This window comes from Serinus canaria, chromosome 3, assembly GCF_022539315.1.
Source record: "Serinus canaria isolate serCan28SL12 chromosome 3, serCan2020, whole genome shotgun sequence".
Classification (NCBI taxonomy): domain Eukaryota; kingdom Metazoa; phylum Chordata; class Aves; order Passeriformes; family Fringillidae; genus Serinus; species Serinus canaria.
The window spans coordinates 9,555,811-9,566,728 of record NC_066316.1 but is presented as its reverse complement, the minus strand read 5'-3'; the positions used below and the strand labels follow the sequence as shown (position 1 = coordinate 9,566,728).

Genomic DNA, 10,918 nt, shown 5'->3' with positions numbered 1-10,918 from the left:
ATAAATGGAGGGTGTGATGCTCTACCACCAAAGTCAAAATGTTTTCCCTACTGGTTTTGTTCTACACAGCCCCCTTGGGTAGGTACCCCTGAAACTTCCCTGTCTCCCTCACCCAAACCCCAATCTCTCCATCAGGGGAGGCAAAACCCTGGAGCCATCACCTCTGTCAGGTGTCCACGCACAGAGGCACAAATGCAAGCCAAGAGCCACATCCCCAGGGCTCATTGCCTGTTTCTTAAGGGTGAATTTTCCCCATGATCCTTAAAGCACCTGACTGTAACTCTGCTCACCCCCACACCCATTTCCAGTGCTGTGTCACATGTATCTGTCCATCTGTCCATGCTTCTGCCCAGTCCTTGAGGATCACAAAGCAAAAGTCCCTGTCTCATGCAAGACTGGTGCTGCTGTCACCGAGCCACAGCTTTGTGGCTGGGCTTCGAGGTATGTGGTCATCAGCAGGAAACAAAGTCTGCATCAGAGCTGTGATGATTCAGGGGGTTTTAGGGTGGTTTTTTTTCATTCCCCACCAGCCAATAAGAGCACTCACAGAACCACTTCTCTGGCAGGAAGCAGGGCAGATACTCCTCTGACAGTCGGGCTCCTCTTCTGGAGTGGTGGAGATGGCAGTGAACCTCCCCTGCAGCTTCACTGCACTTTGCTGTTTGGCACTCTGGAGCTTCACTGGGACTTCAGGTGGTAAGAATGGAAAATAATTGCTGTTTTCCTTGTGGTTTACGTTCTGTGAGTGCTGCTAGGTAGTGCTCTGGTAAATAACAGCCTTTCTCCAAGTGCTGCCCATGCTGGCTCAGCACTGCAGGGCTCAGGCTGCAGCTGAAAACCCAACTGCTCAAAAGACTTTCTCCTTGTGTAGTGAACCATGCTGTCCAGGGATATCATTTAGGGGTTTTAAAGTCAATTTATGGTTTTAACTCATTTGTCAGTGTTTAAACTCTGCATGACCTTGATTATTAAATCTAAAGGCTGCGGGTAACAATCTGACTTCTAAGTACAGATGGACACTTGAGTGCAGATTAGCTGACTTTTAATGAAGCATTAACCTGTTTCATTTCTTTCTTTGCTGAGCAAGGGAACTCTCTTGATTGCAGCTGGCCTTAAATCTTTAGAATGGGAGCTGCAGACATGAGTGTTTTTTCTCTGAAGGTTTTGGTCCAGTACTATTGAATATATTTCAGTATTACTTTGGTTCACATACACAGAAAGAACTTAGGGATGATGTTGGGTTAGCCAGTAGCTTGTTGTTTCTGTTGTGGTTTCCTTTGGGGGCTGCAGAGGCATGCAGGAACTCTGCCACATCTTAAATGTAAAGATAAAGCCCTAGCCTTGCTAGGGGGAGGAAGTTTTTAAAGGAGGAGGAAGAAATGGGGAGGAGGCTTTCAAAGCATCTGGTGGGGAAAAAAAACCAAACCAACACGTTGCCATCTGCTTATTTGTTTCACTGCAGCCTGGGAGGGAGCAGCCACAGGACTGATTGCTCTCTCATACTGCAGGAACAAGGTCCCCAAAGCAATCCTCAAGGAGGAAAGCACGAGAGAGAGCCTCTTAATACAACATTCAGCTCGTATCTGCAAACCCAGCCCTTGTTTGCTTAATAACAGATGGCTGCCAGTTAATTTTGAGCAACAAAAGTGTCTAACCCTACTATTGCCCAACAGAAGGAGCAGGAGGAGGGCTGACTTTTCCATCTCTCTCTGCACATTTCCAAATTCAGGAGCAAGGATGGGCTCTGAATAGGATGCTCTGGTCCTAAGCATCTCTCCCTAGAGCAGCAAGAGTTGTCTGCTCAAATTGTGAGATCACACACTCGTGCCCTCCGAGTATCGTGGGTGCCTGGCCAAGTTATGCTGTGCCTCTGCTCCCACATAGCCTGGATGTTTCAGGAATGCTGGGATGCCTACAGCCCTGCAGTGCTATCTCACCCTCTGAGCCAAGTCTGCCTTGTGCCTGGAATGGGGCCATCACCTTACACAAATTCTAATTTTTAGGAAATGGCACTGAAGCCAGAGATGAAATGGTCAGAAAAGGCTGCAGAGAGAAAATCAGAATTACAGGTACCTCACACCAGAGAGTCTCTGGGGTTTGGAAATAGAGTACTGCAAGCTGTTCCAAACACTGGAAGTGATTTCAGACCTGCGTGTTTGCCATGCAGTGACCACCTTGAATGGGAATGAAAGCACACAAAGAAAACCAAATCCTAGCCCTAGAGAATCTGAGACCCCAGAGGAAAACAGTGGGATAAAGATCTCCCACAAGGGCTCAGTAGATTTTATAGCCACTTTGCTCTGGTATGAGTTGTTTTCAACACCCAAGTTACAACAGGTGAACCAGGTAAAATGCCCAGTACTCCTTAGTGAAAGCTGGGGGAAAAATATAACCTATATCCTATAAACTATCCCCTGCTTACAACACATGGTATATTGAGTCTACCTGTCTACAACACCTGCCCAGCCTGCTCACCTCTCCAAGTGATGCATTTCAGAGGCCTGGCCATGTGTGATACTGCTGGATCTCCCAGGCACTGGAGTCAGGAACGAGGGCTCCTGGACCCTGACTCTTGGTTTGAATAACACACATAATAGTTTTCTTTCCATCCACACAGTGTGATTTCAGCCAGTCTCATTCACCCCATGCCTATAAAAGACGTCAGCATGACTCAAGAGGTTCTCAAAAGCCACAAAAGGACATTGTGTACAGATTGAAAGAGGCTGTGGTTATCACCCCCTTCTGCAAAGAAAAATATCTGATGTAAACATCCCCAACACTGCAACACCTGACTTTCCAACAAGTGTGAGAGCAGATATTCAAGCAAGGGGTTGGGGAGCAGCAAGAAGAGCTCAAGGCAGCAATCTGCTCGCAGATAGCCTGGCAGAATGTCCCAGCTGTTAGGTGAGCTCAGGAAAAAGCTGGTCCCTTCAGCTGTTGGGTTGGTATTGGTGGCACAGGAAAAAGCATTGCATTTCTGAGAAACAGGACAGCTGCCTGCTGGGCAAACCAAGGCCCTGCTCTGCCTGGAGCTTCATTTCTGCCTGCAGACAGGTCCTGCATGGCCCTCCTCCATCAGCTGTGAATGCCAATGCCTTAAACCCCTGTGAAAAGTTTTACCCATGAGCTGAGCATTGGGTGAGATGTGCTTGCCTGAGAAACACCTTTGGTCCAAGGCTGAATGGTCACAAGCTTCTGTGAGTCTCAAATTCCACCCTTGCTGCAGCAAGAAGACACCATCCAACAGAGAACAGTGTCTCCACATTTCTCCTCAGAGAGAAAAGCAAGGCACAATTCTTCCCAAGAATATTTCTGGGTTTCACATTCTCTGAACCTCAGAGACAGAACAAACAATGCTTATCTCTTTCACTGCTCCTGTGTTGCTCACGAGTGGAATGCAATGTGGAAGATTGTTTACCTGAAGGGAATTGATGATTGGATTCTGGTGTGAGTGTTTTGATTCTCTGACCAGTTGAATCCAGGTGTGAGTGTGGGGACTGTTGGCTGACAGTCATGAGATGCTGTGCAGTGTGAGCAGAATTGAATGCTTGGCAGATTCAGTTTAGATGTAATGTAATATAGATGTAATGTAGTATAAAATAATATAGTGTAATGAAGTCATTAATTAGCCTTCTGATAAGATGGTTAGATGCATCCTTCCTCCCCTTCGTCAGGGGCAAAAATATCATTGATAAATAGTCTTGGGACCTACAAGTGGATTTTGGGCTGTTGGGTGAAAAAACAGCACAACACTTGCCCAGTGCTGGCTGCACAGCCATAGTGCCAACACAGATCAGAGGCATGGCAAAAGAGAGCTCACCACCTCCACAGCAGACACAAAGCCACCTGCACAACATCCACTCCTCTCCCACACATGGCCTGGGTCTCTCAGCTCCCACCTGCAAGAAAATACAGGGGTCAATAAGGTAGCTGGGGTATCAGCCAGGAAGAGAGATGGATTTGGACATGCTTGGGTTGAGGAGGGATATGGAATTGAGTCTCTCCTTTGCAGGTCAAGGTGTAAATCCCTGAGCACTGTTAAAACTGGGCACAGCAATTAACACCTGTGAGAAGGATGTGACAGTATAAGTAGGATGTGCATAAGCAACATGTGAGATAAATTTTTGTCACCTTCCATGCTGATGATGTTACATAATTCTGGTTTGGTTTATTTATTTTTTTTTAATAGACTTCAGATCATCAAGCTGCCCCTGCAAACTCCTTAAGTACACAGCCTATGCTCTGTGCAGCTGGCTGTGGGTGAAAGATCTGTGAAAAAAAGCTAGAGGTGATAAAAAGCTTGACTTTCACAGCAGAATGAGTACAACCTCTGTGTGTACATATGTGTGCACAAACACACCCAGGCTCGCTGCCTGCATGCACACAGGGTCACCTCCTGCAGTGGCTGGATGGCACCTTCTGCAGGATTGGAGATTTTTTCCCTCTTCTTTGGTTTCAGAAGTGGGAAAATGGAGAGGAAGGGAAATGTAAAAGGGGGTGAAATAATGACATCAACTGTAAGCTCTGAGCTTCTTTTAAATGATTGAAAAATAAGCGGTGTGTGGGGAAAGAGCTACATAAGCAAGTAAAAATATACAGTAAATGGTTTTATGAAGTGCTGTAATGTGAAGGATCATGGATTAACCCCCACACTCCATAGTTTCCATTTGCTACACACCTTGCTTCTCCACTCCATGACCTTGGTAATCATAGCATTGTTTGGTTTGAAGGGACCTTAAAGACCTTCTACTTCCAACTGCCCTGCCACAGACAGGGACACCTTCCACTAGATCACGTTGCTCAAAGCCCCACCTAGCCTGGACTTGAAAACTTCCAGGGATTAAACATGTGTCCTATCATCCTTTCAATGAAGAATTTCTTCCTAACATCTGAATCCTTCTAACACAAAAACCTCAAGATGCCATCAAAGGTTTAAGGGTGGGGTGTGGGATAAAAACTTGTATCAGTAAGATAAGATATGCAAATTAAGAGCAGCAGGACTCTCGAGCCAGTGTTTGATATGTTATCAAAACCATACTGCGCTCTGAGCAACATGATCTATCTTTATAAGCAGTTTCAAAGTTAGTCCTTTTATAAACAAGGAGTTATAAGAGACATTGAAATAATATCTGTGATGCTCTGGCTTTTTCTAAGTAATTTTGAGCTCTTCTTTCACTTCTAGCAGCATCTCTTTATGTCACTTCATGTCCTAGGACTGTTTCACCATTTCAGACATATAAATGAAAACTGCTTTGTAACAGATGTGAACAGAGACCTTCTGAGGTACAAAGTAAAAGGGCTTAGCATTGGTTCAGAGGGCTGAAGCCCCCACCCTTTCATGCCCCTGATGTGTTTTACCTGATGTTTGGTGCTGTTTCAGGTACACATGTTACACCACCCCACTCTACCATAAGACCTGGCTTCCCTGTCCCAGTGAACACCAACAACCCCGAGGTCCGCAGGGCCGCTCGCTTTGGGGTCTACAGGTACAACAACAGCTCCAATGACCTCTTCCTGTTTAAGGAATCACAGATAAAGGAAGCCATGGTACAGGTAAGAGCAGCAGGCTCCTGATGGTTCTCCAAACCATCTTCTAACTGACTCTCCTCTGGCATTCACAAGATACAAAGTCCCCAATCCTCCTCAGGGCTGCTAAAGCTGTCCCCTGGAGCACTGCTACACAGGAGGGCTCTGCGTGGGTGACACACAGTTCTCAGGTGTAGCACTTGATTCCCAGCCAAAGCTTTGGCATCTCTTTCCCCTGCCCTCAATCTAAAGGATGAAACTGCTTTCTCCAGATAGTCAGAGGGCTGAAGTACATGCTTCATGTGGAAATCAAACGCACCGTGTGTGAGAAGAGGGATCACCCCAGCCTGGACAGCTGTCACTTCCAGAGGGAAAAAAACCTGCAACAGGTATGTGTTCAGTTTATTCAGGGTGCCCAGGAACTGCAGGGGATTCTTGGTCATCTCTAGCTGTACAATCCCTTTGAGACCAGCTCTGCCACGTCTCCATGTGTGTACAAGCCTCTCCTCTGCAGAGCCAGCTGGGGTGAGGCCAGGTTCTCACCTTTCATGCATCCAGGGCCAGCTCCTGCCTGCAGGGAGTTGAACCAGACACATCCACCTGGCCCATATTCCTGGGTGACTGAGGAGAGTGTGCAGAAATAGAGTAGGTGCTAAATAGCTTTCCTGGGTGGGAAACACTTTGCACAGGCTTTCCCACTAGACAGGATTACTTAGCAAACAGCACTTTTCCTAGGATAAAGTGGGCACACAAAAGGATGCTGTTTTACTCCTGCCCCATCACAGCCTGCAATGCTGAGATCAACCAGCAGACACCTGAACTTTCTCACCTATTCCCCTTTTATTCACAGATGCTGAGATGCTATTTTGAGGTCTGGATCACACCTTGGACACACAAAGTGCATATCCCTGTTGCCCACTGTCACCAAGACCTTTCCCCATGAGAGCCTGACTTCCAGAGAATCTCCTACCCTGAGTTTTTCCTTGCCTGGACTGCTGAGGTCAATACTGAAGTGGGGAACAGCTGTACAGAACTGCACAGAGCTTTTCTCTCAAAGGACATGGTTGTTTTTTCCTTGAGAAAGACTCTCAAAAGATAAGGCCTGCCTTGACTGAATCTCTTGCTATCCAGTTTTGTATCTGTTTTTCCAAAACTAAACTGCACATGAACACATGTTGTCATTCATTTGCCATCCATCCTCTGCCTGAATTCCCAAGCACTCCCAGGAAGCTCTGTTGCACTTGTGATGAACTTTCACAAAGCCATGATGGAAACAAGTCTAAACCACAGCATGTGTGAATACAACACCTAGGAAAGCTTGACAACAGTGGGGTGGTTTGCCTGGGAATACATACACACACAAACACACAAGTTTTAAGATTTTCCAGTGCCTGGGAAATGGTCAGACACATGTGTCAGGAAGGGCACCACTGCAAATGCCAAGGCTAATAAATCTAATCATATTGCCAAAGAATAATTCTGAGGTTAAACAGCATAGCTCCACTCAGGTTAATACACAACATTTAATCTCTGGCAGACCACAGCTTATATTCAGGTTCAGTACAAGGATGGTCTTCTCTAGGTGGCCATCTGCCATTCCTTCAAGTCTCCACTCTTCATCCATGGGCTAATTATTGCTTACAGTGGACTAAGGTCCCTGTTAGGAAGGATTTGGGCAGCTGCTCCCTTAAAACAGCCATAAAGTCTGAGCCCATGATCAGTCATACATAGACCAGCACTTCTAAATGGGCAGGCCCTGATCATAGCCACAAGCAACACTTTTTTTTCCTCACAAATCCTCCTTTCTTTCTGAAAGTTGTTGCCTTTCTGCAGCAATATTGTAACTCCTATTAGCAGTAACAGTCCCAATTTCAGCCCTTTTAACAACCATTCAGTCAAGAAAGGCCAGTGAATGGCCTGGCTCTAAGCCAAGCACTGGGAATCTTAAAACAGATTGTATTAAGAGTACAGCTGAGTATCTGCTCCAAGTAATCCCAAAGCTGGGCAAGTCTCAAGTTCTGCTTCAGAAACAACATTTGTGACAAACAGGTGGCTCAGCAGCAGCTCAAATTCAGCACCCAGTGCTGGAGAGGCAGCTGTGCTGCATCTTATCTTTGGGAACAGCAGGGAAGCAGTGCTCTAAAGAAAGCTCCAGAAGGGCCACAAGAGGATGTAATGAGATGCTACATTCAGCCACCACCAACAACCTGGTGCCAAAGACAAGAAGAAAGGAAGTCAGCAATGGTGGCTTGGGCTGTCCACAAAGCAGGAAAGCCAAGCCACAGCTAAGTTGGTAGGAGAGCAGGAGAAGCCAAGAAGAGCTGGTCTTTGCATCTCAGAGGGGTTAGGAATGGTCTCAAGCGCTCTTCTCCTTCAGAGAATGGCTTCACACAATGCCAAGGGCTTCCAAGCAGGCTGTCAGCTCTATGCAGTCTGGGCAGATCCACGTTCCTTCAGCCAGCAGGACAGCCTGGTGCTCAGGAACAGATGTCATCTGCCTCTCATGCCACCAAGGGGGCGAGCAGGCAGCATGCTGTCACTTCAGGTCTGTGCAGAGATGCATGCAGGCAGTAAGATGTCACACAACAGTGTCCCCTGTGCGACTCTCCAAGGCCCTGACACACAGTGCTTCATCTCAGCCACCTCACCAAGCCAATTCTCCATTTTGTCAGAGCAACAAAAGTTAAAGCCAGGTGAACTTGGCACCATGCAGCTGACAAACCCAACAGGCTTTTGCTCTTCTCCCAAGGAAAATGCAGCAGGACTGTTCAGACCTCTCTATGCAAAGAGAAAAGCTCCTGCTGAGAAAGACAGATCAGCCTTATGTTCAAAGCTGCATCCAAGTGTTCACTGTGACACAGAATTCCAGTGTGCTTTACAAGAAGAAAGGCACACTGGAATTGTAGCACCCACCATCCCCTCAGCTATGGTAACAGAGCTTTCATCAGCACCAAAGAAAGGAGCAGAGCTAAAGTCAACTGAGCTCTTTGTACCACCCCAGAGCACTTCACTCTGGAAGGATTTGGGTAATTAAAGAGGAGGAAACTGCTAGCACTGACCTAAAGAACTGCAGCTAAATATCACTTCATCACAATGACATGCAGCAGTCAAAAAGCCAATGTCTCTGCCCTCTGCATCTTGTTTACACCAAGGTTAACACTTCACCAATGCACTCCAAGGAGCTCATAGCCCTGCAGACCTTGCTGGGTCTCTGACATCTATTTCAGGTTACAATGGCAATTCAATAATATTTTTAGTAAAGATTTAGGGCATGAGGTGAGAAGGAAAACTTGTTTCTGCCAGCTCTTTGTGTTAAAGAAAAACAGGAACAATCCCAGCAGTGACATTAAGAGCTTGTGGCACAACCACAACCTGAGTTTTACCAGAGCTTCAAAGTGGCCAGTGATCCTCAAACAGAAATCTGCATTTGCTCATAAGCTCTGCTCTGCAAATAATTCCTCTCATACTCCCAATTTTTAAATTGCACAGGAAACAAACTGCCTGCCACCAAAATATAAAACATTGCTGACTGACAGACTTCCCACCTGGCATTCTCTTGACATCAGCAGCTCCACATGAAGGACCTGGGAGTGCTGCCTGTACCAGATGCACCCAGTTTCACAACCTGACTGACTTTGAGAGCCCACTGCCAGCTGGGGGAGTCACAGCTCCATGGAACCAACACAAGGTTTAGCTGGCAGCACACAGATAAGGAGACACGACAGCTGCTGACTGTGAGGAAAAAGCCTTCCACACATAGCTAACTCCAACAACTTACTGCTACATTTTTCAGTCCCTGTCTCAAAAAATCAGAACATTAGCAAAAATCAGCTGCCCCCTGTGCTCATTCTTTTGCAGCACTGTTTTTAAGCAGACTTGATGAGAAGGCCCAAGTGTCAGCATCATCAGATCCCTGTTGTGATCACTGAGCAGACAGACCCACAGGCTTAAGAGGTCATTATCTCACCTGCAAAGTTTTTACTGGCACAAAGCAGACATAAATTTAAAGGAATCAGATTTATGCAAAGTCTTTGCAATCACTTTCATCAGCTGTTCCCACTGAGAAACCAACCTTTGCATAAAGGTGTCAGGGGCACACAGGTTTTGTTCCAGCAGCTCTAGTACAGAAGTTTGCTCCAGACAAGAAACAGGGCACTTAAATGTGGAGTGACATTTTAAATACTTTCAGCAAAACCTTCTTGATACTTGTGCCCTGCAGAAACATCTATTCAACCAAGGCAAAACAAAGCACATTGTAAAAATGCACAGCTGTGGTGTACTCCAGCTCAGCTCCTTTCCTTGGATTGTTTTACTGCAGGGCTTTACATTAAATCAGAAATTTCTCCAGGCCTTTCAGGAGACAGGGCAACATTCTCTCACATGCCATAGTCTGTCCCAAAAGAAACTCAGGTAAGACACAGGAAACAGCCTCAGGCTTCTCTGGGAGTTATGCAAAGAGGACTCCCTCCCTTTTTAGGGAACCACAGCCCCTTTCTTCTGCCACCAGAAGACAATCATGCTCTGACAATACCTTTGGATACCTCTGTAAATGCTCTTGCATCCAGTAAGACTTCTCACACAAGAGAAGAGCCAGCCTCAGAGCTGCAGAGCTGTCATGTTCCTGCACTCACATCATCAAAAGAGAAGACTGGCTGGCTTTTTCCAAGCCTGACTTGTTCCAGGTTTCTCCCTGCTCAAGGCAGGTGTGTCACCATCCATCTGAAATCAACACATCACTGACTCAGCCTCTGTGGAAGTGGAATGAGCCTATAAAACCAGTCCTCACAGGAGCATCAAGAGGACTTTATGCCAGTTTGTTTATTCCACAGGCATTTTAGTGCTGCTGCTTTATTCTTCCATTTGAAAGCCAATCAAAGATTGGAGATTTTTTTTAGAAAAAAAATAGTTTCTAGAAAAATACTGTTCTTATGCTGAATAATGAGACCTGTGTGTTAGTCAACCTGGGTTTTACTACAGATCCTCTCACTTCTGCATACCCTGGATGGATTATCAGCACAAGACCAGGAATGGCAGCCAGCTGAATGAAGTGTTAAGGCTCTTATGAGAAATGGAACTCCAATGGCCTGGTTAAGCAGCCTGTCACCATGAAAAGTTTGTTGCTTAGCACTGTGCCACCCTCTACAGTTGGGACTTTACAGACTTCAGAGAGATTTAACCTCTCAGACTGAATAAAGCCTGTCTGTCCAGCCTGTACAAACAGAGGGAGCTTATGGGGTACAAGTCCACTCAGTCTGCAATACCCTTAAAAAAAAAAAACATTAACTGAGAACTGCACTCTGTCCAAAGGTTACTTGGTGAAATACTTTGGCAAAGAAATCACTAGTGGAAACTGTGTACCAAGAGGCAAAGCTGTGCTTGCCCCAAGGGTGCC

General features: G+C 46.1%; 1 protein-coding gene across 2 annotated transcripts; it reads left to right on the top strand.

Moving 5' to 3' along the window:
* Positions 1-540: 540 nt before the first annotated feature.
* Positions 541-6,697, top strand: CST7 (cystatin F). 2 transcript variants are annotated; one of them, XM_009093698.4, is made up of 4 exons: positions 541-696; positions 5,381-5,553; positions 5,799-5,915; positions 6,377-6,697. In XM_009093698.4, exons 1-4 carry the CDS (start codon positions 621-623, stop codon positions 6,467-6,469), a joined length of 459 nt encoding a protein of 152 aa, XP_009091946.1. In that variant the 5' UTR covers positions 541-620; the 3' UTR covers positions 6,470-6,697. The 2 variants fall into 2 exon arrangements, with proteins under 2 accessions (XP_009091946.1, XP_018773574.1); XM_018918029.3 differs by having other exon boundaries at positions 542-693.
* Positions 6,698-10,918: the final 4,221 nt, after the last annotated feature.

Coding starts and splice junctions, on each gene's coding strand:
- CST7 (XM_009093698.4), top strand. CDS start 621: ATGGCAGTGAACCTCCCCTGCAGCTTCACTGCACTTTGCTGTTTGGCA. Junction 5,554..5,798: donor TAAAGGAAGCCATGGTACAG/GTAAGAGCAGCA, acceptor TGCTTTCTCCAG/ATAGTCAGAGGGCTGAAGTA. Junction 5,916..6,376: donor GGGAAAAAAACCTGCAACAG/GTATGTGTTCAG, acceptor TTTTATTCACAG/ATGCTGAGATGCTATTTTGA.